Source organism: Hippopotamus amphibius, chromosome 2 (assembly GCF_030028045.1).
Source record: "Hippopotamus amphibius kiboko isolate mHipAmp2 chromosome 2, mHipAmp2.hap2, whole genome shotgun sequence".
Classification (NCBI taxonomy): Eukaryota; Metazoa; Chordata; class Mammalia; order Artiodactyla; family Hippopotamidae; genus Hippopotamus; species Hippopotamus amphibius.
This window is the reverse complement of record NC_080187.1, coordinates 144,929,988-144,956,477: the sequence shown is the minus strand read 5'-3', so window position 1 is coordinate 144,956,477 and position 26,490 is coordinate 144,929,988. Positions and strand designations below refer to the sequence as shown.

The 26,490-nt window shown below is 49.8% G+C and overlaps 1 protein-coding gene, 1 non-coding gene and 1 pseudogene across 3 annotated transcripts in view; 1 reads left to right on the top strand and 2 right to left on the bottom strand.

Moving 5' to 3' along the window:
• The first annotated feature begins 2,403 nt into the window (after positions 1-2,403).
• The window catches only part of HOMER2 (homer scaffold protein 2), a 100,985-nt gene continuing 76,898 nt past the window's right edge, over positions 2,404-26,490 (top strand). Inside the window, exon 1 of one of the 2 annotated variants that reach the window (XM_057719978.1) lies at positions 2,404-2,607. In XM_057719978.1, the coding sequence (XP_057575961.1) occupies positions 2,603-2,607 (5 nt within the window). In that variant the 5' untranslated portion in view covers positions 2,404-2,602. The remainder of the gene's footprint in view (positions 2,608-26,490) is intronic. The other variant, XM_057719979.1, reaches the window with a different exon arrangement.
• TRNAG-CCC (transfer RNA glycine (anticodon CCC)) lies at positions 19,036-19,108 on the bottom strand. The gene has a single exon. It is a non-coding gene; the product is annotated as a tRNA-Gly (tRNA).
• LOC130844013 (40S ribosomal protein S27-like) lies at positions 21,402-21,648 on the bottom strand (annotated as a pseudogene).

Here is a 26,490-nt window from a genome sequence, read left to right as displayed (position 1 = left end):
CTCTCCCCTTATCTGCAGGCCTCTTGAAAGAAGAGACTTCACCAATCATTTCCCTTGACAACTGGGCCCATGAAGGCCATGCTGATGGGAGATTTTCCACAGAAAAAGGGAGACTGTGTTGGCTTCAATGGAGGGGGGAGGCACTAATAGGGAAATTAAGTGGCCTTTCTCTAGGGAAGATTCCAAGATGGTGAAATACTGCTGGCAAGGACTGGAAGCTTAGACAAGGCTTCAGGTGTCTGAGAAAGCTCCTGAGAGGCAGGACCCCACCTGGGCCTGGAGTTGGGTTGAAGGAGACGAGTGGAGGCCACCCCCCACAGGGACAGCAGCCCGAAATTGGAGGAGAGGAGGCACATCCATTTCCAAATCTTGCCTGATCCACCCTCTGCCCGTAGGGAAGCCTCTGCCCAAAGTGACAGCCACTTTAATCTTGGAGTATTTAACTTCACCTGGGCTCACACCTCCAGCACTGCCCTGCTTTCGGCTGACTGCATGAAGCAGCCCAAGTGATTCACCAGCCCCACCTGTTTGGCCTCACCACGTCTTCCCAAGGTAACTTGGGTGCGCCCTTCCCATCCGTGGAGCAAAAGGAAACTCCCATTCAGGCTTTGGGACACTACTTGGCCCAAGTGCACTGTGAATCTATCTTCTGGTACTCCTACTCTAGCTGAGTCCAGTTCTGCCATTTCTCTTCCTTCTGCTGACCTCTCCCTTTGACACTGCCAGGAGCCCGCACCCCCACCCCTAACCAGCTTCACCTGGTCTCTGGAATTCAGCTTTTGATAAGTTTCCTCCAGGACCAAATGCTTATCCAGTCCTGCCTCTAAACAGACTTACCTGTGCTTATAGACCCCGGCCAATTCTGTGTATCTGCGGCCTGGCCCATTCACTAATTCATTCATTCAACAAATATTTATGGAGGACTTTCAGGCACAGTTCTAGGCACTGGAGATGCAATGATGGCCAAAAAAATATGGCTTCATAGAGTGTGCAGATTTACCTGGGAGATATATAAAATTAATAATTTCACAAATATATATTACAAAGAATAAGTGCAGTGAAGAAAAGTACAAGTCTTGTCTGAGGCATTAGGTAAAGGTTCCACAAGGAAGCGACAGTTTAATTGAGATCTGAAAATGAGCAGGAATTGACTAAGCAGGGGGGTTGGGGTGTCAGAGACAAGAGAGGACAAAATCTTCCCAGACTGAGAGAGTAGCATGGGGTGAAGGGAGGATGGCCCCCTGGCTGCAATGCAGAAAGCAAGGGGAGAGAATAAGAGAAGAAAAGACTGGAAGGGGTAATGGGGGTACATGTCGTGTAGGCATGTGCAGAATCTTGTCTTCATCCCAAGGACAGTGGGAAGGAAGCCACTGGAGCATTTTAAGAAGAGTAATATGACCAGACTTGTAACTGAGAACATTACTCATTGGGGGTCACTAGCCCCACGAGGAGACTCTGAAGGTTAGCAGGTAAAGTGGTGGTGCCAGGAGACATGAGGGTAGGGTTGGGGTGGTGGCCCTGCTCCAAATGCTTGTTCCTTGACTTTTTTACTGTCCTGAGTAAAGAAATCCTGCCCAGGCTCAGGTGGGCAGTATGCTCTCAGCAGAAAATGATCCTCTGAAAGGCCCAGAGAGGGAATGAAGGTTAGGTGAGTCCCAGTGCCGGCCTTTAGTAGGGGATCAGGACCTCATACGTGCAACAGGGATTAAGAGACTGCTCTTCAAGCTCCACTTTTACCATCTCAATTTCCCTTGCTCTAAACCAAGTTAATTAAGCCTCCTGGAAAGCGATTATGCTCTAGTTGGGAGCCCCCATCTCGTCTTTACCCGGGGGAGGAGCCCAGAACACCTGCTGCGGGTTGTGGGATCCTCCCTGACCTGTTGGCTTCCAGAATTTCATGGTGGGGGTACCCTGAGCCACCCACGTGGTGGTGGACGGCAAGATGAAAGGGGGCTACAAGGAGGAACACGGCCGTGCCCATCTCAGATTCTGAAGACCTTGAGCTCAGATCTGAATGTGTGACCTTGGGCAAATCACTTCCTCTCCTGGGGCGTCATTCCAGCATCTGCAAACTAAGGGTCGCCCCGAGTCCCCTCCTGCTGCGAGCGGGACTCACGGTCCCGCAGGCTGAATGCTTGCTTGCGGCACTGCGCCAAGCCCCGGGGTGAGCATGGGGAGGGGGCGCGCCAATGCCGAATCTCAAAGAGAAGGGGGGGTGGGCTGCCCGGGAGGCGGGAGGCGGGAGGCGACCGCGGGGCGGCGCCGGGGGACGCCGCACACACGGCCGCGCCCCCCGCCCCTCGGCTGGGCGCCGCGGCCCCGGGGGCCACGAGGTTACGTAAGGAGCCGGGCGGGGGGAGCGGGGCGGGGCGGGCGCCGCCCGAGCGCGGCCGCCCAGCCCCCGGCGGCCCAGCCCCCGCCCGCCCGCGCCTGGTGGCGGCGGCGGCAGCGGCAGCCGCGCAGCCCCGCAGAATGGAGCGGCGCCGGGGCTGAGCCGGGCGCGCACGGGCCGCCGCATGTGTCGCGCGGGGAGCGGCTGCAGAGCGGGCGGAGAGCGAACGCGAGAGGCCCCGTCGGAGCGGCCGCCGGAGCAGCGCCGGAGATGGGGTGAGTGAGCCCGCGCGGCGCGCGCCCCGCGCGCGCGCAACCCCGGAGGCACTGCGGGGCCGCGGCTCGCGTTCCCCGGCTCGGAGCCCACCGAGCGAGCCGGCCCCTGCGCCCCGCGCCGGAGCCTGGAGGCAGCGCGCCCCCGGCTCCTGAGAGCCTGGCGCCGCCCGACCCCGCGCCCTCCGCTCCGGCGCGCGGACACCCGGCAGGGGCACCCCGGCCTGGGCGCGGACTCTAAGCCCCGCGCCTGTGGCCTTTCCCCTCCGAGGCGGGGGGGGGGGGGGGGGGGCGGGGACCGGGCAGGGACAGGCACCCTGGCCGGCCTCCGTGCTTCGGCCATTCCGCGGTCCCCTCGCTCCGGGAGCTATCCACTCCAGGGCCTGTGTTTGGGAGTCTAAGAAGCAGTTTGCTTTTCTCCACGATTGGGTTTAGTACAAACAAAATGGAAATGGAAGTTTTCCTGGAAAGGGAACACACCAATTAATAATAACCCCCAGCGTAGCAATAGTGGACTTTGAGTCTGCTTTGAGATGAATGAGGATATGTAGGTAAGGCTTCAATCTTTGAAACAACTGAGTAGATGCTCAGGAGAGAAGTTGAAGTGCTCTGTCGAAGTGAGTAATGCTTCTGAGTATATAAAGTAATTTAAAAAGCAGGATTGATTTCTGCTTGGCGTCTCTCTGAGCAGTCGGCGCTGTGAGTCAGGGAGCTGCTGTGCTAATAACAATGAACTCTTTACATCTGCTCACCCGATGGGAGCCCATATTGATGATGTGCTGTGAATATTCAGGGAACGGTTATTATTCCCATTTTACAGATAAAGAAACTGAGGCCTGAAGTGGTTGGGTGACTTCTCCCAGGTTGGGCAGGCAGCTGATGAGTGTTTGTAGAAGGACGCTGAACGCATCTGCAGAAGGGGAAGTCGTAGCCTGACCGTGGGCTTGGGGGTGGGGTGTGGGTAAGTGAGCCAGAGTTCCTGAGTCTCTATGTCCCCTGCTGCTGAGCTTAGCGCCCTTCAGACAGCCCTTCTCAAGACCCAAAGACTTCTGCTGGGTGGGTTAGAGAGCTTGCTTTCCTGTACGGGGTTGGTAGGAGTGGAAAGGATAAGGGTTGTCCTGGTAGCCTGACCCAGCTCCCTCGGTCAGTGGCTCTGTTGCGCCTTACTCCTTGCTTGGAGTAAGCTCCAAGTAAGTTTCTGGAGTCGTTTTACCCCATGAATTTTATCTATGGGGTCTGTAAAGTGTTTGGAGGAACCAGAGGGAGGCCAAGAAGAATTTTGGGCAGGGAAGTGTGAGAACTCCAGACCAACAGGAGCAGGTCAGGGGGGGACAGAGAGGAGCCAGAAGATTTGCTTAAGACACTGGTGTCAATCCAGGTTTCACACATACAGAAGCTGCGAGTGATTTTACCAGAGGCTCCCTGGCTGGGAAGTAGTTTTTCTGTAACATTTCCAGTGACCTCTTGGTTGGCTATGAAAGGGCTGCTCTTTGTGTGGTGGGAACCTTTGAGGCTCTCAGATTTCATACTTTAAAAAAAATGTATGGGAAGAAGGAGTTGGCAAATGTAGGTCTCAAAATGGAAGATAAAAGGGATCTGGTAATTTTAACGCTCGCTGTCCCCCTCCCCTCAGCCAACACAAAACCAACCCAACACACTTGCATGATCAAAAACAAATATTGAAACTCTGTGGTTGAAATCAAATAGTTCTGTGGAAATGAAAGTGTTTACTCATAAAAGCTTAAAGAAAATGTCAGAAAATAATTTTTGTTTGTAGAGAAGCAGGGAAGAGTAGCTTGGGGATTTTGTTTAAACACTGAATATGCCTTTCATGTAATTTTAACATCATCTGATGAATGTCTGTTACTCACTTCTTGTAGGTAAGGGTTGATTTGTAACTCCTACCTCCTCCTGCCATTTTTAATATATCCACCTCTTCTATAACTTATGTGAACATACAAACCATGGCTGTAAGTTGAGATGCAGCTAAGAGCTGGGTAAGCAGTTCACACAGAGGAGGGTGGAGGGAGCCATTTTAACCGAAAATAGAACCAATGTCATCCTTTCCGAGAGTTGAGTAGGATGGAGGGGGATGAACCAAGGGAGGGCAGCCAGTAGAAAATCTTACTGTGATCCTACAGCTTTGTCATGGCTCTACTGTGTAGACATGACCAAGATTAAGGGGAGAAAAACAAAACTCTTTCCCCAGGTGAGATGCTTTTCCTCATTCAGATGTTTGCTGCCATTCCCCGCTTCTCTTCTGAGAAGTATTTTGCATTAAGTGTGTGGTTTCCCCGGTAAGTTTGTGTTCTCACTACCCAGGGAGGCTGCTTCATATCTTCTCCCCTGCTCAGACTTCTCTCTCCCTCTGCCTGCCTTTTCATTGACAAAATATAGCCGCAATCCAGGGAAGAGCCTCATCTTCCTGCCGTGCTTACAGTCCTGTGTGCAGCTGCCCCTGTGTTTTCCTTCCCACCTGTTGTGCTACCAGAGATTCTCCCCTCTTGGAAGATCATCCATCCCATCCCCTGTCACCTTGTCAGGGATCATTTCTTATTCTCTCACCTCCCTCTCTCTCCAGGGTCTTTCCCATCAGTGTGCAAACATGCTTTAGTTCAGTGCTGTCCAATAGAACATTCCACACTGATGGAAATGTTCTGTATCTGCATGGTCCAGTATGGTTGCTACCAGCCATAGGTGGCTCTGGGGCACTTGAAATGTGGCTAGTGCGACTGAGGACCTGAATTTTTAATTCAAGTTTAAATAGCCACCAGTGGCTAGTGGCCGCAGTATTGAACAGCATAGCTTTAGCATCTCTCGTTTTACATCCCCCTCCTTCTTCTAAAGGAATTTTTAAACATTTTATTTATTTACGAGAGTGAGTCAAAAATTATCCGCACACTAGAGTGCGGATAATTTTTGACTCACCCTCGTATTTATTTTTGGGTGTGTTGGGTCTTTGTTGCTGTGCATGGGCTTTCTCTAGTTGCGGCAAACAGGGCCTACTCTTTGTTGCAGTACGTGGGCTTCTCATTGCAGTGGCTTCTCTTGTTGCAGAGCACAGGCTCTAGGCATGCGGGCTTTAGTAGTTGTGGCATGTAGGCTCAGTAGTTGTGGCTCATGGGCTTAGTTGGTCTGCGGCACGTGGGATCTTCCTGCACCAGGGGTCAAACCTGCGTCCCCTGCATTGGCAGGCAGATTCTTAACCACTGCATCACCAGGGAACATCCCTGTCCTCCTTCTGTTCCACTTCTTTGCTCCCCTTCACCTGAAAGCATCTCAAAAAAGGTGTCCAAACCCACTGTCTCCATTCATTTCCTTAGCTTACCATTTGTTAGCCCTTCACAGTCTACAGTCTGTCCCCACTTCTTCACCAGAACTGCCGGGTCTCATGACCTGCATATCGCCAGATCTCTGTTATAGTCTTCCTCCCCTTCTCAGCAGCTTTCCTCTCCCGTGGCCACTCCCTCCTCCTTGCCACCACACTCTTCTGGGTTTCCTCTTGCCTTCTGGCGGCTCCTCTTCTGTCTCCCTGCTGGTTGCTCTTCTGTCTGACCTCAGAATGATGGGGTTGCCTAGGGACTGGTCCTGGTTCTTCTTCACTGTCAACACTCTCTTCCTAGGTAATGTTGTTCCACCCCAACCCCATCTCCCCATGGCTTTAAATACTATCTTTATGCTGGTGACTCCCGTGTTTGTATTTCTAACACAGCTCTTTCTCAGGGCTTCCTGCTGTCATCCATGCATGGAGCTCTTGATATTCCTTCGCAATCTCTCTTTCCCTCTGTCTTCCCCATCCCAGTCCATGGCCCCACCATTCACCCACTTGTGAGACTCATCCTTGATTCTTCTCTCCTTCACCCCCAACATCCAGGCTGTCAGTGCGTCCTGGGGGTTCTACTTGTAGGATATAATCTGAGGACCTCTCACCCTAGAGAGGTCCCTAGAGTCATGGCTCCTACTCTAATCCTGGCAACTGTCACCTCTTTCCTGGACTAGCCACCTAACAGGCCCCCAGCTTCCACTCCGGGGCACCTCCAGTCCATTCTTCACATGGAAGTCTGGGTGATCTGCTTTTCAGTTAGGTCACATCACTCTTAAACACCCTCCAGCCGACAAGGGGCTGGCCTGTGCCCCACCTTCCCAGCCACTCGGGCTGTCCCTCACTGCCTTCTGCTAACACCAGCCACTGCCCTCCTTTCTTTTCTTACCCTGCCTGGGAGTGGGGCGGGGGGTGATCTTTGAACTTGCTCTTCCCTTCCCTCTGTCTGGAACGCTCTTGCCCTGGCTCTGCAGATACCTTCCTTCTTCTCATCCTTGGCACTTGGACGTCAGGACCAGCTGCTCCGGGTCTTTCCTGACCACCCCTGTTACGTGCTGACGTAGCCACACTTTGTTCCCACAGTTGCTCACCACAGCACACCTGCAGTTGTTGGGGTTCTGCCTACTTGTTTATCATCTGCCTTCCCCAGTAGCATCCCGAGAGGATAGGGTCTTGTGTTTTTCACCAGTGAATCCCAACAGCTAGCACAGTGTCTAGCACCTAATAGGTTCCCAGTAAAATTTTTGATTGAGTTAATGCTTGAATGTTGTGGGCAGCCTTGCTTGGATGCTGGCCTGGATGTTGTGATAATTTTTGCATTACTTTTTATATAGCATGTTTAATTGAGAGTTGCAAGGGCCAAGAGAGAAAGAAATCACATTCGGATGCAGATTTCTTTTAATGCTAAAGTAAGCCATTTAGCTTTTATTGTGACTTGGGTTAATTTTCAGGCTGTCGGCTGTCATCCGAGCATTGGGGTTGTAAATTATCTTTTTACCCGCCTGCAGAAGGCTAACAGAAAAGCCAGCTTGTCTGCTGTTGTGACTTTTGGATGATTTTGTCAGTGTTTACAAACAACATCTACTGTATTTCTGTTTGGCTTTAGTTTACACTCATTTGTTTTGTCCAGCCAAGATTATGTTGCAATGTACCAATCTTGGTTATCTGACACCACGGGCCTCCTTTTGGTAATCTATACCCATTGGCTTTTTTCTGATGAGCACTCCTTCTCCTCTCATTTTCCACTCCTCCTGAATCAGACCTCATTATGTAGTTTCTACAAATTGCAGACTTTTCTTTGGGGTTCATGCTAACTAAGATCATAGTCTCAGGTATATTGAGGAAACCTGTCTTCTCTTAGTCCTCTGGTGAGTTTTTTAAAATTTATTTTTGGCCGCACAGCGTGGCTTGCAAGATCTTAGTTCCTCAACCAGAGATTGAACCCTGGCCCACAGCAGTGAAAGTGTGGAGTCCTAACCACTGGACCGCCAGGGAATTCTCGTGTTGTGGGTTTTTAAAACTTGACCTCCTGAGGTTCGCTCCACCTCTTCATCTGTAAGGCAGTTGGAGAGTCTACAGGGGATCCAGGATGAGCAGACCTACTAGTTAGTTCCTGCCCTTGTGGAGTGTATATTTTAGGAAGAGGAGATAAGCCACATATACAAGTACCAGCTTTATGTGTGAGTTTAAACAAAATGTTGTAATCCATTGAGTGTCAGAGGGACTATCTGGGGACCTTAGGAAAGATGCCCCAGTGCACTATGGGGAGATGCTTAGGGGAACTATTAGCATTAGGATCACCCTTGTTATTTAGATGGCCCTAGTGTCACTCTGAGTGTCAGAGTTGGAAAAATACACAGTACTTAGCATGGGGTAGATACTAAGTAGATATGTACTGAACGAATGAGTGAATAGGAATATATGAATACTCACTTTGGGTTGACTTTCACTTTGGGAAGATGCCATCATTCTTGTTGGAAACAATCCTGAAACCCCTGGCCTTGAAGGTTTTAAGATGGAATTGGGGGCACATTTGCTGCTTGTACACAGTCCCTTGAAGGAGGTCCCAGAGCAGAGCAGGTGGTTTGTTTTTGTTCAATGGACTCAGTCATCTGTGTAAATTATTAGGTTTCTTTTCTGTAACGGCTCCTGGGGAACTTAAGAGACAGATGTGTGGTTACCCTGAGCAAATTTATCAGACCTCATTCTTTACCTTTATTCAGTTGTATGGCCCTGCTCTTGTTTTGCCTCCACCCTTTCTCATCTACCCCCCTCTTTTTCTTTTTAACAAAATGTAAAATAGCTTTCCTTTTTTCTAATTATAAAAATGTTACATGTTCCTACTAAAACATGACAGCATAAAGAAGGAAGTGTAAATTACTTGTCATCCCACATTGCAGGGATAACCTCCAGCGGCAATTGACGTCTGTCTTTGCAGACTTTTTTCCATGTATTGGGATATATATGCCTCTGTGTCTAGGTATATGTCTACATAAAACAAGTATATTTTTATCAAAATGGAATAATATCATACATCTGTTTTGTAACATAAGTTTTTCAACTTAAAATACCTTGAATGGACATCTTTCCATGCCAATAACTATAAATATACATCATCATTTAAATCCAAACCTACTTCTGATTTGTCATTTTGCTGAGTTTTATACATCTTTGCAAACCTGCCTAAGTCCTTTCTAGAACAAGGCAGGGTATAATTTAAACAATAAAAACGACATTTTGATAATCTTTTAAAGCAATTGTTTGCTTTAAATGAATTACTGAAGGAAAGGAATGGTAAAGGAGACCAAGATCACAATTAACATTGGGTAATTTGCGGTGACTGTGTAATTTTGAATGAGTCACCCTCCTTAGTGAATCTTAGTAAGAACACCAAGGATTCGCCTTTGTTGCTAAGGGTGGTTGGTGGACCAGGACCCAGCTGCTCAAACTGTTTCTGCTTGTTTGGAAATACCAGAGCAGAGTAATTCTGCTTTAAGACCTGGAGGAGAAGGCTCTCTACAAGCAGAAAGCACCCATGCCCACCACTGGGTGCCCCTTCTGCTGCAAAGCCCTTTGTCTGGTGGGTGTCAGGCTCCTCCTGCAGAGAGGCTTCCCTCCGTGAGGGGACTGGCAGGGACAGACATACAGGAAGGACAGTATGGTCCCTGCTTCGCTTGTCAGGCAATTAAAATCACACACACACACCTGGATAAATCCTGTGACATGTTACCTTAGCCAGCATTGGCAGCTAAAACCTTTAGAAAAAGACTTCCTTTTGGCATATGGAGTGGGGATGGGAGCGCCTTTTCCCTTTGAAAAGAAAAACTTCCTTCACCTTTGTCAAACGTGACGTGAACAGCAGCTCCCAAACAGATTTACAATAGAGAAAAAGCATTTTTCAAAATATTAGAACGCTCAGGTGTACCTTGTGGATCTTGAGAGTTAGACTTTGTTGTGTGTGTGTGTGTTTTCTGGTATGAAAAATAAGCAAAAAGCGGCCTCGAGAGGAATCGGGGCAAAAAGCTTCTAATTTGCATGGGGTTGGAGATGCTGGTCCCCACCCGCCGTGTGTTCTGTGGCTGCACTTCTAGGTATTGCACACACAAGCTGCCCCCGAGTATTTATAGGCTTGGAGGTGCGCGCTGGCAGCGGGAGCCGGTTTCCTAGTGGGGTGTGCGTTGTGTGGGAAGAGTGTCAGGTTGGAAACCTCTGCTGAATGTATGATGAAGCCTCCAGTAGTTCTGCCGCCGGGCGTTGTTAGTCATATGGTATCATTCTGGTAGAATTTATTTAAATTATATTTCAAATTAGCTTGTTAGAATAAAAATATGTGTGTGGGGAACACATTTAGACATTTGTCAACGACTAGAGATTTAAAAAAAAAATCACATTTTTTATTCACAAGCCTGGTTGATGGTCTTCTTCTGAGGAATTGGGGAACGTGGCGCCCCCAACCCGTGCAGAAACGCTTAGGGTAAGGCACTGCTACCAGCCAAAGCAGTTAGCTTGAGGGCCATGCAGTACGAGAACTTTTAGTGCCCAGGTGCCTCGCAGCCAACTTGAGGCTGGGTGCCAGCTACTGGAGGGGCTCTGACAGGCCCTCTTCTGTTGCCTTGTCCTGGGGAAGTCTTGGTCCAGATCACCAGTGAGGGACAAGACCGCCCAGCCAGCCCTTTGTCTTCCTTCCTCCCTTTGTGCTCTGGGGGACATCTTGTCTGTGGGTTGCGGGGTAGGGGTTGTCCACAGGGATCCAATTAGTGAGGAATGTTGCAGACCCTGCTGCCCGGGCATTGGATCCCTTTTGGGATTTTTAATTGGGAAAGCTTTTAATTGGGGTTGTTCAGATACATGGAGAACAGGAGAGTTGCTTTGGTTTCTGTTGTCCTGGGAGAGAGGGGTGACGGAGAACAGGTCCTCCTGAGGAAGGGGAATGGAGCCTGTCCTGGGAGGTTCCAAAGGGCAGGAAGCGGAGCTCCTGGTGGAGTTTGATTTCAGCTCAGTCTGTCTTGAGGATGAGCTCTCGAACCCCTCCGAGTGGACTGAAGATGAAACTGGTTGCCTCAGAAAAATGAGGCCATTGTCACAGAAGGCCACCTGTCAGGGGGAGGATGGTCAGTACAGACCCCAGCCCCCCCTGCCTGGCTGTGTGAGCTTGGACAAGTCAGTTTCTCTCTCTGAGCTTCACTGTCTTCATCTCTCAAAGGACTGAGAGGATTAAAGAGAAGAATGTGTGTAAAGCATTTAGCACAATGTCTGACACATAAGTACTCATCAGTGGTGGCCAAGTTCACCGTAATCATTACGGTCATTTCTGTTTTGGGTGGGAGGTTGGCAGGTGACTCCTGAGGTACCTTTTGGAGTACATGGTTGGGAATGTCCATTTTTCATCTTTAATCCTCTTGGGCACTCCCTGCGTCCTCCGCTGCTCACTTCCGGTCCTGGGTACTGTCAGAGTTGGTTCCCTGTCATCAGGGGACCCAGAGAATATCTGGTTTGCCCTCTGAAGCTCTCGCTCATATCATTAAGCATCTCGTGTTGTGTGGGTGGAGACATGTTACCAGCCAGCGGCCAAGAAGGTCAGGAAGCTGACCTGCCCATCCCAAGAAGAAAACCAGTCTACCAACCAGTTGCTTTCATGAGGCGGGTGCAAGTGTGGACAAAAAAAAAACAACCAAAAAACAAAACCAAGGAGTTTCTCCCCAATGTGGGCATCAGACTAGGGATTTGTGTTGCTGGTTAGGGAACCCTTCATTGTATTTTCATTCAGTTATTCCTTCAAGAAATCGTGGCCATCTGCCTTGTGTCAGGCACTGTTGTAGGTGCTGGGAGCGAACACAGTGGTGAACATCCATGGCCCCATGATGCTTGCAGTCTAGCGGGGAGGTGGGCATCAACCAAACATTACCTAATGGACTGACATGGGAGGATATGGGGCCAGGGGCCATGCGGACTAGACAGTAGTTGGTTTCAGGGTCTCATGTCTCTGATGCCCACCCACTTATGTGGCTCTCGACTCTTTTCTGATCCCTCTTCATCTGTTCATCAGCTCCTGTAGCTTTCTTAACCCTTTGACCAATGGCCACCCCCTAGCTCTTGAGCACCTTCTCTGGGCCAGGCCCCAGGAGGACAGAGGTTGTTAGGACAGAGGCTGTTAGAACAGCATCCCTGCCCTCCTGAGGGAGATGGATGGTGGGCAGCAAATTAGGGCAATGAGATAAGCCCTTTTATTGAAATATGAACAAGGATGAACTGTTTAACTCTGCAAGAAGTTAGAGAAGGCTGCTTGAGGGAGGTAACCTCAGAACTGAGTCTTGAAGGATGAGTAGGAGTTTCCCAGGCAGACAGAATGGCAAGGCAAGGGGAGTCGTTTAGATGGAGAGATAGGAGGCAGTGGAGTATGGAGGTCAAGAATAGAGACCTTGGACTCAGGCCTGGCTTGGCTATTTTCTGGCTGTATGACTTGGAGCAAGATACTGACCTTCTTTGAGCTTCAGTTTCTTCATCTGTGAAATGGGAATGATCATAGTACCAATGTCATAGTTGTGGTCGTGAGGATTAAATGAAATGCACATTGTGATGTGTGTTCGCTGTTATTAGTGGGTAGGGAGGTGAGAAAGAATGTGAAGTACACAGTGAGTATGGAGAAGGGGTCAGGAAGGTTTAGACATGAAGGATAGGCCTTTGTGCCAAGTGGTTGGGACCTCATCCCATGGGTGCCAGGGAGCCAGCCATAGGTGAGGCTGGAGGTGGGGGGAGCAGTTAGTCTTGGTACCAAAGGGTGAGGCCTGACCCCCTGGGCAGTGGCAGGCAGTGGGCTCAGAGAGGAAGAGGTGACTTGGGGTAGGAGGCAGAAACATGCTGTATCCCACGGAATTTGGATTTCAGTCTATAGGTAATGAGGGAACACTTTCAGTTTTGAAGAGAAGAATGTTACTTGTATTAAGAAAATTATTCCAGAGATGGTAATGAAGGGTAGCTCAGAAAGTTAAGAGATTGGAGCATTCTTTTTTTTTTTTTTTAATATTTATTTATTTATTTGGCTGCACCAAGTCTTAGTTGCAGCATGTTGGGATCTAATTCCCTAATCAGGGATTGAACCAGGGCCCCCTGAATTGGGAGCACAGAGTTTTGGAAGAAAGAGACCTCATAGGAACTAGCCACATTTCTCCAAACGAGAAATGTTGAGAGCAGAATGCAGATGTGGGACAGATTTATATAATGTAAACCTTGCCGTGTTCTGTACTGGATCTGAGGCAGCTTCTAGGAACATATATAATACAATAAAATAGAAAAATATATATAAGGTACCTTGCTGGAGATGAGAGGTAGAAAGCTTGAATGTCTTTCCTATAGAGTTGCTAAGTTGGGACACAAACTGTTATTTAATGAGAACTTAGTGGGCTGGAGTTACTATGCAGAGAGTGTCTATACAGCATCTCATTTAGTTCTCCCAACAACCCTCACTTTCATAGCTGGAGAAACTGGGCTTGAGAGCTTCAGTAATCTGTTCAAGCTCGCAGCCAGGAAGTGGCAGAGTTGGAAACCAAGCTCAAGCCTATTTGAGAGCAGAATCCATGTTCTTCAGATGCACTTTCTGGAGGCCAAAGATGCCCTGAGAGTCATGTGGGAGGTGGACCCACAACCTTTGATTGTTGGAATGAGAGAAAGGGATAGGTGGGGTTGTCAGCAATTGAGATATTTCTAAACTGTGTGGCTGAGTGAATAGAGGTGCTGTTGACCAAGATTGGGAACACAAGAGGAGATGCAGTTTGGGGGAGGGAATTGGTGAGAGTTTAGTCTGGGGTGATTATGGTGAATCTGCACTTGTGGTGGGTCATATGGAGTGGCCTCCATCAGTAGAAATTCAGCTTTAGCACTTAGCAATTAGGATAGAATCAGAGGTACAGATTTGAGAGCCATCACCTCTGAGACGGATTTGATCAGCCAAGGAGAGTGTGGGTCAAGAAGGTGAAGATGGAACTCTGGGAAAGGATGACAGTTGAAGAGAAGGGAAAGAAACTGGTGGGTGTGACTTAGAGGTGATGATATTGGAGGAGGGCTGGAGGAGAGAGGTGTCGCGGAAGCCAAGGGTGAGGAGGCTGAAAAGGGAGGTGTACTCAACAGGGGTGAAAGCCTTAGAAAGCTGGGTGGGGACCCAAGGTGCAGGCTGTCAAATACCCCCGTGGGGGTGGGAGTGTTAGGGCACTGATGGATTTTAAGAGCAGCTTCAGCTGACTGTGAAGGCATAAATCCATGTGCAGTGATTTAAGGAGTGAGTGTGTGGTAGGGGAATAGAGAAGTCTGGCTGAAGATGAAGGTGAGCTTGAGGGTGAGTCAGGGTAGAAGGAAGGCTGATTTTTATTTCATAAAGTCGAGCGTGTTGGGAGGCTGAGGGGAAAGAAGAGGAGGAGATTGAAGGTATTAGAGAAAGATGAGAGGCAACGAGGTTGGCACAGTGAGGCTGGAGGCAGGAGGAAACTAAACAAGAGCTCTAGTCTGGGAGGATCACCGTAGAGACCAGGCAAGGTTCAGGTATGGAGGCATTTTGAGGCTGTGGTGGAAAGGGAAATGAGGGAGCTGGGTCGACTGGCTTTTCCTTCTCAGTGTGAGCTCAGGAACTGATCTGAGAACCAGGCAGTAGATCAGGAAAAGAGGAAATGATTTGATTATAGGCATTGGGGCAGGGAGTTAGCTGGGGCAGATACCGATTTTTGAGCAATCTTGAGGGGCCCGTTGAAGATTCAAGAGTGTGAGTTTGTAAAGATTCCAGTTACCACAGATAGACTACTTGCCAACACGCCAGGTGACCTGGGGGCAGGAGCAGAGGCAAGCAGTCCCAGACCCAGATGGTGGGCAGGCAGAGAGGCCACCCTGGGTGGACTCCAAGTGTTTTCCTGTCCACGGCTGTAGGGAGCACTGTGTGGGAGGAGGGGAGAGCCTGCTTCATCCCCATCAGTCACCTTTCTGCCCTTGCTTCTCTGAGTAGCCAGTCATTGTTCTGTTGTTAATAATTCTTCCAGACCTTTTCTAAAAAATACATTAAAATTCCTGCCAGCATGACCTCTCTGAGTAATGAGATCTGTAAGTTTATTAACCTCTGTGAGGAGTGGATGTCCCTGCTCCATGGAGCAGATAATCTCTCGGAGAGAATGAACATTAATGTGGTGACCCAGAGGGTCCGCTCGACGAGGGCAGAGGCAGGGTGCGGGTGGCTTGTCTGTGCCCTCTCCCGCACCATCTGACGTAGCGCGTGTCCCGGGGAAGATGGGCTGAGTGCCTCAGCACACTCCGCACAGCACTCTCTCCTTGCCCCACCCCGCCCCGCCCCAGTCTTACAGTGGCCCAAAGTTGAGATGGTCAGGAAAACCAGACCATAACAAAACCTTGTGTCTTTTCATGAGTCTAGTTCTCTTAAGTATGAGAAGGGGAAGGGACGGCATGAGAGCACTGAGTCTTACGCAGACAAGACTATCTAGACTACGGATCCCTTCACAGAGGCCTGGGAATGGGAAGGGCCTCAGGACATGTGCTATGTAACCATGTTGAAACACATCCTCTGCTGTTCCAGTGTTGGCCTTCCAATCTGCACAGGTATTGGGTAGTTGGTGTAAGCTACGGGGCGTCCAGCTAAGTAGCAGTGACTCATGACTTCATCCTCATTAGTTTGGCGTGTCAAGCCTGCTCTGACCTAGCCTGACCTACCTGCCTTCTGCGTGCCTGAATACTTGGCCTGTACCCCACTAAATTGTTTATCACATAAAACGTTTGATTATAATACAATGTTATATCGACATAGTATCATAATCTGCTTCCCCCCAACCCTTGCCAACCAGACCAGCACAGTCCAGTAGAAATATGAAGGCCACATATGTAATTTTACATGCTCTATTGTCCACTAAAAAAGCAAAAGAAACAGGTGAAATAAATTTTAATGTATTTTTAACCAAATTTTCTGAAATATTAACATTTCATGATTTAAATCAGACATGGTCCCTTTTATTCCCATGGAATTTATATTCCGGTGATGAAGACAGATTCCACCTGTCTCGGCCCACTCCCAGCCCTCCCCTCCCCACCACCAACAAAAAAATCTCTTGAAAGCATCCACAAATAAAGTAACTGCAAGCCGTGCTCAGTGCCATGAGGGAAAGAAGCAAGGGCTGAGACCGACGTTAGAACGCATGTTTGTGAGCTGCCTCTGAAGAGGTGACATTTAAGCTGCTACATCATGTGAAGAACAGGGGCAGACCATCCCAGGTGGAGGGAGGAGCAGGTGTACAGACCCAGCGTGGGAAGGAGCTGTCCAGAATGTTTGAGAAATTGAAATCAGACCTGTGGGGCTGGCTGGGGGCGCGCGAGGGGAGGGCGCCCAGTCTGGGGTTGGAGAGAAGTAGGCAGGGATGAGGGCGAATGGGACCTCCTAGGCTGTGGCATGGACTATGGTTTTTATCTGAGATGCCATGAGATTGGATAAGACTGAAGGTTTTTTTTTTTTTAATAGTTTTTTATTTTATTTTATTTTTTGGCTGCACTGCGTGGCATGTAGGATCTTAGTTCTGAGACTAGGGATCGAACCGTGTCTCCTGCATTGGAAGCACGGAATCTCAACCACTGGACCACCAGGGAAAACCAAGACTGAAGAGTTTTAATAGGCCTGCGACAGGGCCCTCCCTAAGTTTTAAGAAGACTTCTCTGGTGCTCTGTGGAGAGTGGATGGAAGAGCACGAGACCTGAAGCAAGGAGAAGGGACAGAGTTCCTGGGTTCCAGTTCAAAGAGGATGCTGGCTAAGCCTAAGGTTGCAGAGAGGAGGGTGAGACGTGGGCGGATTCCACAGATGGCTTGGAGGTGGATTTGTTAAAACTTACAGAGGCATTGGATATGGGGTAAGGATAAGGGAGAGGCAGGACATAAAGAGGACCCCTTTGGTTTGGGGGTTAAGCAACTAGTAGGTGTCGGGGGAAGCCTGCAGAAGGAGCCGGTTGGGTGTGGAGGCGGGGGAGTCAAGGTCAAGTACCCACATCCTGTCAAGCTTGACGTGGTGAGCGGCGCTGGGCAGAAGGCAGTGGCTCATGCACAGCTTGGGCTCAGCAGAGGTCAGACTGCAGGTGGACTGGGCGAGGTCGCGGTGGATCGGGAGGGTAGGCAGAGGAGGAGAGGGCCCAGGAGCACCCACTGTCGAGGGGGTGGTAGAGGAGGAGAAGCCAGCGAGGCAGGCGGAGGAGGCGCGCCTGCGGAGGGAGGGGGAGCTGAGGCCTTGTCTCCAGGAGGAGGGCTCAGGCGTCAGTGTCCAGCGCTGCGGAGACCGGGGGGCGTGGGGGCCACCGACGGCCCTGACCTGAGCCCAGCCAGTGGCGGGGTGAGGTGGGGCCAGGCGTCAGGTGGGCTGGAAGGCGAATGGGAGGCTGGGACGGGGGTTGCATGGGGGATGCGTGGACCACTTCTTCAAGAAGTTGACTGTTCAGGGAGCAGAGAAATAAGACAGTATGACACAAGAGGCTGCGGATAAAGGGAGAAGGTGCTTGAGACAGGAGAACTCCAGCATGTGTAGATGCTGGCAGGAATGCTGTCCAAGAGAAGTGGGGTGACAGAGGGGCCCAGGCCTTGAGGAGATGACGGGTGTGGGGTTCGGGGCATCAGGGGAAGGACTGTCCCTTGGAGCGGGGAGAGGGAGGCACCCTCTCCTGGGAAGGAGGGAAGGGGACCACAGTGGGAGCAGATAGCGGCAGGTCTGGGTCGGGTGGGAGATGCACAAGTTGCAGTCCAAGGCTCCTGTTTTCTCCATGACGTTTGAGGCAGGGTTATCAGCTCAGAGCAAGGGTGGAGGACCAGGTGTGGGAAGTTTGAGGAGAAGAAGAAGGTGTGAAGTTGGGAGCAGGTGGCACGCCTCCCAGAGAAACCCAGGCTCTGTGGGCCTTTGCAGAGCGACAGTTGGAGGTCAGAGACCATGCGTTTAAAGCGAAACCTATCCACCCAGTTTTGTGATGTTGCCCAGTTGCTTAGATGTGGGCAGGGAGGAGGCAGATGGCAGGACGCATCAGGCTGGGGGGCAGGGTATGCCCACAGGGTTTGGAACAGTGATAGCCCGTGGGAAGGGTATGGGTCATTCAAGGAAGAAAGGGAAGTCACTGAAGGGCGTGGGGAAGACAGCATTGGACTGCAGGAGGTTAAGGGGCTGAGTCCAGGGGTTTGAGGTTTATCCGTGTGGATGCTGGTGGTGACAGGATACGGGTGGGGAAAGAAGCTGGGCTCAGAGCCGGAAACACTTGGAGGCTAGTGAGGGTTGGTGGGGGGGGGGGGGGGGGAGGCAGGTGGCTGGAATGGCCTCGCCTCCAAGGGCATGGAGAGAGCCACACACTGGGGAGGCCACATGGACACCAATCGCCTGTCTCTGCTCGTGTTCTGCTTTTGTGGGAGGTGAGAGAAGCGGACTGGCTGCGTGTGGTGCGGGGAGTGCTCTCCTCAGTCTAGTGTCAGTTAAGGCATGAAGGTGAAGGGAATGTTCTGGCTGGACTGCTGGTGCCCCATGATCTTTCAGGGACTTCAGTGAGGCCACAGAGGATTTGAGAGTGTAGGGAGGAGTAAAGGACTGATTCCAATTTGGGGACGCACAGAGCAGGGAGGACCAAGAGCCTGGATGATGCTGGGTGACTCGGAGGGTGTGGTCTCCTGGCTCTACCCGAGGTAAAGGGGTGGGAAGTAAAGGGGCAGATCTTTCCGAGCAAGTGAAAGACTTGGGGATTTAGAGTTGATGGTGAGTTCCACGTGAGTCAGCCCAGGTGGTGTGGTTGTCTCAAAGGCTGGCTAAAACTTTGAAGACCTCAGTGAAATATGAGATAGCTGTAATAAAGGTGGTGGATCTGCTTCACTCTGCATCTAGAATGTTGTATTTGGTCCTGGGTGCCAGAGTTCATCCAATTTAGGAGGGAGAGCAAAATGGGAGGAGTCTGCCCACATGTTTCCTGAGGATGATTTGAAGGAAGGTTTCTCTTTTTTTTTTTTGATATTTATTTATTACTTATTTTGGCTGTGCCGGGTCTTAGCTGCAGCATATGGGATCTTTAGTTGTGGCATACGGGCTTCTTAGTTGTGGCATGCATGAGGGATCTAGTTCCCTGACCAGGGATTGAACCTGGGCCCCCTGCATTGGGAGCGCAGAGTCTTACCCACTAGACCACCAGGGAAGTCCCTGAAGGAAGCTTTCTTAAAATGAAATCCCTACATGCAGTTCAGGGGTCTGTGAACAACCTGTATGGAGCATCGTATCTGTATGTACTTTTCTAGTGAGGATGGATGTAGTTTTTTTATCAGATTTTCAAAGGGGTCCTTTACCCAGAAGAGATTTGAACCACTTGTTTAAAGGATTTGAGCGTGTTCAGCTTAGAGAAGGGAGAATGTGGGCTAAGAGGTAGGGAGAGAAGAGAGCTCTTTCCATGCAGATGACCACTGCCACTGGGGGAGGGGGATTGCTCTTGTGGACATGTCTGGGGGAACTCGGACCAGTGGGAGGGAGGCACAGGCAGCTGGGTGGGTGTCTGAGGGAGCCTGACAGCACCCGTCACAGGTGGGGTGTACACAGGGCAGGGACAGAAGGAGGTGGCCTGTGACGGCTCCAGAAGCTTTGTCCGAACCTTCTTATTCTGAGGAGCACACAACTCTGGGCATCGCCAGGCTTTCCTCATCCTCAGGGAGACCATGTTGTGGGCTGAGCTTTGCTGGGAGAGATGAAGCCCCTGCAGGTGCTCAGGTGTGCAGCTCTGAGGTGCAGAGATCCCCTGGAAACCTGCCTGCCTTTCTGGAGACAGTGCATTAACTGTCCTCTTAGGGAGTGGGCCCTCCATCCGTCCTGGGGCCTCAGTTGACCCCTCTGTGGTGTGGGGACATGTTCATTAGGCATTGCCTTGGGGTGTGCCTAGCCCCTTCCCATGTCTCATCTGGGGCTGTGAGCCCACCTTCGTGGGCCCTTCAGGTGCCCACCTAGTTGGCCTGTGGCATCTCTTCCAGGATGTGGAGTTGGGCAAGACTAGCGCTGAACTGGGCCTGGGGTTGAGCAGAGCTTTGTCTCCTGGGGGCCTGCACCTCCCTGCACCCAGCATGTTCCCGAGCGATAGCTGGGCTCCTCCCTGACTTTGGCACCAACAGAATCTGATCCACTAGATTTGAAAGTGACTCCCATGGGGCAAAACTGATGATCAATCGAGTTTGGCTTTTGTCACAGCTTCCTCCTTTCTTTTTTTCTTTTTTCTTTTTTTTTTAAGCAGGCATGTTTCACCAAGGATGGAATATTCTGGAAAATTGGAATTGGAATCCCACAACCTAATTGAAAGCCATATCACTTGCTTCAAGGGAGGGAGCTAAAAAAAGCCACTCCTTGGCTTCTCCCATGAATTTTAAATATTCTGAAAGCTTTGCCCACAAAGGAAACAATGCCTCATTCCTTGAATAATTAAGTAGAGTACACTGAGAGTGGCCCAGGACTGGTCACACTGTACCTCTGGGAGCCTCTCTTTCAAGGGGAGAGCTTGGGCGGATGCCTGAGAGAAATGGATGCAGCTTCAAACAGCTGCCTTTCAAGCAGTTGGTGAAATTGGCACAACCCTGGAAATGTCACGAAAGCGGATGAAGGTGTCATGTGATATAATGCAGGTTTTCCCCTGAGAGGCTGCATCCATCAACTGTTTTGTAGCAGCCCCGTGAATTCTTAGTTGGTCTTATTTGTCCCTTCACGGCCACGTGACTGACCACGTGAGATGACCATGGCCTCGGGCCACGTCTGCATCCTCCCAGCCACTATAGTATTGGCACTGGTTTCTGTGTGTACTTGGTGGAAATTTCTGGAGACTCTGTGCAGGGAAGAGAGGGCTACTTTATCTTCTGGCAGATGACCCTCAGGATCCGTGGTGGCATCTCAGAACTGGCCGATTATTTCCTGGCTGTCTTCCTGTTCTGGAATTTCACAGGCTCTCTATCTGTGACGCCACAGAATGGTGTGCTGGATAGACATAGGTCACGCCAGTCATTGTGGTGTCTTACTTGGATTCTGTAGAAGATTGACTTCTGCCGGAAGGAAAGGAAGTAATATTTGTTGATTATCTATAGGCATTATTTCATTTATGCTTCATGTTTTATGGATAAGGAAATGAGTTCAGAGAGGTTAAGTTACTTGGTTAACGTCACATAGCCAGGACGCTGAGTGGGCTGGTGGTTATACCTGTTGTCTGAGACTTCTACAATTCCATGACAAAAACAATCTTTGTTTCGAAAGTACAACTTGAGGTCTAAAAGAAAAGAGATGTGTTTAAGGGAGCTCTGTTAGCACACCTTCCAAAGGGCAGGGGTTAAAAGCAGTTATTTACACTGGTGTGAACACATGGCTATTCATGCTGCTAAGTTTTCTTTTTCTTTTCTTTCTTTGTTTCTTTAATCTAAAATGTGTCTATTGGAATGGTTTCCCATTCATCTTGATTCAAAGTGCTTTTAGTGCTGCTTCCATCTGAAGGAGCATCCTTCTGTAAGCCTTGCTTTTCCTCCTGTAGGCTGGCAGAGGATAGTAGAGCAGCCAACGCACAAAACTGGTTGTGCATGGCTGGCGACGGCGGTGATTTTTTAGCATCCCGGGCATTTCACATCCGTGAGATAGGAACGGGGGCTCCGCACCAGGTGCTGCTTCTTGTTTCCTCTCCTCTTCTGGAGAGGTATGAAGCAGATTGTTTGTGAGAGGCATGTTCTTGTGGGGAGGTTGCCGGAACACAGCTGAGTTTTCTACAGATTTCTTTCACCCTGGGTCTGCCGAGCCATTCCTTGGTCTTCCTTTTCTCATCCTTGTCTCTTCCAGTTTCTCGCTGGTCCTTTTTCTCAGATTTCAGTAGAGGTTCTCGGAATGACTTAATTCTTTGGTCTTGTTGAGTTGTATGTTGCAGTCACATCTGTTAAGAGATTGTTCTGATCACGTAATAGGAATCTAAGTCTCCAATAAGTAAACCTGTCAGGCTGGGTCTATATCAGATGAGTTATCGATATTAATCTTGACACAGAGTAGGGTGGTAAGCTCGCCAAAGCCCACATTGCTCTCACCTGCTTTTTGGCTGTGAATCAGTATCTTGCCCACACTTGCCAGGGGTTTAGGTGATTGCCTGCATTGTCTGTCTCAAAGATGCATGGGAACTCTTTTTTTTCCCAGGTGTTGTGGCTGCTTTGCTATAGCTGAGGCTCTCCCGGCTGTAATAGAAGCACCCGCCTGTCAGGAACTGGAGCGGGAAGGTGCTTGAGTGATGTGATTTTCAGGACTGGTTTCCCGGTCAGCACTTTATCTCTATAAAAGGGGGTGGTTTTCAAGCCCCTCCTTCCTAGGTGAGAGGTCAGACTAAGTCTGAAGTAGTGAAATTTGGTTCTCTTTGTGATTCTTACGAAAATTGTTTGGTTTATTTATATGTCTGTTTTTCTAGAGCAAATATCTTACCCATGAATGGTTAAACTAACCTAGCGAGTCATGAGTGCAGCTTGAAGAGGAAGTCACAGACTGAAATTATGATCTGAAACCTAGATGGGATCTTGTTAAGTGTTTTTTTGCTGGGAGGACGTTCACGGTTGAGGGTCTTCTAGGTCATCTGTTTTTAGAGTGAATTTTTTCAGGCAGCCTCTGAAACTATTCTTGGCAGCAGGTAAAATCAGTTTCTCCCACATCCATGGGATCAAATATTTGCATGGCAGCAGCAGAAAGCACTGTATGTGCTCAGATCTTCGTGTCTAAGGGCTTCTGATGCTTCGTGCTTGGGCTTTATTTAGGTCACCTGTATTCAGGTGGCAGCCAGTGGGGACAGAGCTGCATCCAAGCAGTACAGGTGGAGGTTGCCCTTGCAAGCAGCAGGTTTAGCCCAGCAATGCAGTCCTTAAATCCAAACTTTGCTCCTCCATTCCCTCAATTAAGTAACACTGGGTTGGGCCGAAAAGTTCATCCAGGTTTTTCTGTAGAGCGGAAAAACCTGAATGAACTTTTCGGCCAACCCAGTGTTTACTGAGTACTTCCAGGGGAAACTGAGATGAGTTTGGCCTCTGTCCTTGTAGAGCTTACAGTAGCAGGGGAAATGGATATTGAATAATTACAAAGATAACTAAAATTCATTCATCCAACACGCATTTGTTGAGTATCTGGTGTACCAGGTGCTGCGTGCGGTGAACCAGACAGACCAGAATCCCTGCCTTTGTGATGCTTGCACGCACACCAGACACACGGTACATCAAACGAAGGCAAAGAAGTAAGTGTTATGGCATATGAGCCGCGATGCGTGCCGTGAGTAGTGGAGCAGGTGAAGGTGCTTGGGAGTAGGAGCTGGGCGGGGTGGGTGAGTGGGTGCCAGGTGCCGAGAGTGGGGTGCATGGAATGAAGATCAGAGATGGCTTTGGAGTGACTGATAAATGACAGGGAGTAGGAGAGGCTGAGGAAGGTTCAGGCAATGGAAGGCCAGTTGGAAGGATCACGTATGTGTGGATCAAAATAACTGAGAATCAGGACAGGAGTCATGTAGGAGAGGGCCTGTGACCCAGGAGCTAAAATCAACAAGAGACGAGAGGGACTGACCCTGGGGCTGGTGGCTGATAGCAGCAGTGAGGGGTAGAGGATGACAGAGTCTGATGACAAGAGTTGAAGACTGGGGACTTGGAGGGAAGAGGGTGGTCTGGAGTGGGTGGCCAGGAGCCTGGTCATCCAGCTGTGAAAAGTGCTCTGCAGGAGAGGTACAGGGTGCAACGAGGGCAGATCATAGGGGTGTCTGGCCTGGAAGGGAGAGGCTGGGGAAGCCTTCTGTAATAATTGTGATTTATAATAAGAAATATATACTTGGTCTTTGTCCTGTTCCTGGCACAGAGCTCCTCAAACCCTTGGAATTTCCTGCGGGAGGGCCCCAAAGGTGTCTTGTTATGTTAATGAGGATACTTAGAAAGCACCTAAGGATGGGGGCCCAACCTTGTGATTAGAGGTTTGGAACTTCAGGCCACCCTCTCCCCCACCTCTGGGAAAGGGAGAGGGAGTGGATGTTGAATCAATTGCCAGTGATGTAATCAGTCATGCCTCTGTAAGGAAACCTCCATAAAAACCCAAAAGGTCAGGGTTCGGAGAGCTTCCTGGTTGGTGAACACATGGGGATTTGGAGCGAGTGGTGTTCAGAGAGAGCAGGGATGCTCTGAGTCCTTTTCCTATATCTCTCTCTATGTCTCTTCCACCTGGCTGTTCCTGTATTCTTTCATCGTATACCAGTGATCTAGTGAGTAAAATGTGTCTCTGCATTCTGTGAACTGCCCTAGCAAATGAATCAAACTGTTGGGGCCGTGAACCCATAGCCAGCTGGTCCCTAAGGTGGTAACTGGACTTGTGATTGACATGTGAAATGGGGTTGGGAGGGAGTCTTGTGGGGCTGACTGAACTTGTAACCTGTGGGATCCAATGCTCTCTTCCAGGTGCTCTCTCTATCAGAATTGAGTCGAATTGTAGGACACCCAGCTGGTGTCTCGGAGAGTTGCTTGGTGGTGTGGGGGAAAACCCACATATTGAAATTGGGTGTAGAGACTTCCCTGGTTGTCCAGTGGTTACGACTTGGCCTTCCAATGCAGGGGATGCGGGTTCGACCCCTGGTCGGGGAACTAAGATCCCACATACCGTGGGGCAGCTAAGCCTGTGTGCCACAAATACTGAGCCTGCCTGCAGCAAGCTATGGAACCCATGTGCTCTGGAGCATGTGCCCCACCACTAGAGAGAGAAAGCCGCCATCCCGTGTGAAGACCCCATGTGCTTGCCGCAACTAAGACCCTACACAGCCAAAAATAAATAAATAAATAAATAAGAGCCAACTAAAAAAAATTTAAAAAACAGAAGCAATATTGTAACAGATTCAATAAAGACTTTAAAAATGGTCCACATAGAAAAACATTTTTTTAATTAAAAAAGGTAAATAATTTGGTGCAGAGTCTTAGCTTCTCAGAGGAAGTGCTATTTAAGAGGGTGGTGGGTGGGTAGATGTGGTCCAGAAGAGGGCAGGAGGGAACACGAACTCTCTATGCCTACATGGTCAGGAGGAGGCCTGCCTCACGGGTCGGGGGTGAATGCGGACAAGGAACTGGAGAGAAAGGGGGATTTCCTGAGTTAGTTGTTTAGTGCTGTGATAGGAAGAGACCTGTTTGGGTGACTGGTGGCTGCAGAGAGACCCAGATGGGCCAGATGGAGATTCTCTGTGGCCCCCCAGGAGGCCAGCTGTTGAAGCACCAGGTGGGCCAGCTGCTGCCTGCTGTCCCATCTTACTGTCTGGTGGTTGGTTCATCAGCATAGTCCCAACAGGCCCCAGAGGCACCTTTAATAGTTATGAACCTTTGGGCGGGAACCTGAAGGTTTGGGGAACTCAGGAGGTATTTTCTGGGATTTCTGCTGACTGTGGAAACTTTGGGAAAGGCTGTGGAGATGCTACTGGTGAGCAGGATTTGGATTTCTGATTATTCCTTAAGCTCTAGGATGACAGCCTTGGTAAGAGATGGATAAGGATGAACCTGTTTGCCCAGAGAGCTGCTGAGGTCCTCAGGAGGGCTTCTGCCTGGACATGGTGGTGGGGGAGGTGGCCTGGGGAGGAGGGTCAGGGAACACAGGTGTGGGGCCTCACAGAACAAGTGGGAAGGGAGCCTGAAAGGTGTGTCGGGTTTAGATGACCCAGGTGACTCCCACCTGATAACTTCGTGTGCCCTTGGGCGAGTTGCTTAATCTTTTCCCTCTGTCTTCCTCTGTTAAATGAAGACACAGACACTGGTTCTCAAGGTTGCTGGGAAAATGAGGTGAGCTATGTCTGTCAGCGCCCAGCCCAATGCCAGACTCCGGCAGGTGACCAATACGTGCCAGAACCTCTAGGAAGTACCTTTTCCACTGCCAAGGCCTGGTGAGTGGATCTCAGCATTGCTGTGGGACATGGAAAGGCATTTCCTATTTAAAAACAAATCCTTTAGGAGAGGCACACGAATTGCACTGAAGATGTGAATGTGCACGGAAGCCATGAATCTGAGGATGGAAGCTTGACACAGGGCACCTGGAGAAGATAAAAATGAAGTGGGGAGAAGTCTGCACACAGGCCATCTGGGCCTTTGGAGGGGACGAGCAGTGTGTCCTTGGTGTATGGGAAGGAGCACAGGCTGTTCCGGGCACATGTAGGCGCCAACTGTCTGGACACCTGCTGGCTGCCTGGTTCTGCTAAAAGTCGAGTATCAGACCTTTTCCACAAGGGAGAATAACCTGTAGAAGGTCCAGTATGATAAATAGCCCCCATCCGATTCATCATGACCAGAGCACAGAGTGATAGGAAAACATGTCATTCTTCTAATAGTCACTTATTTCTGTCTACGGCAGACCTACCTATGCTCTGCACATTTCCTTCCAAACCTAACAAAGTGTAAATAGAACTTGACTGAGTCTTTGCTCTGACACTTTTGTTCTCTCTCTCTGTGCACCCTTCTCTCTCACCCCTTTGTTTTTTTTGTTTTGTTTTGTTTTGTGTTTTGGCTGCACCGTGAGGCTTGCAGGATCTTAGTTCCTCGA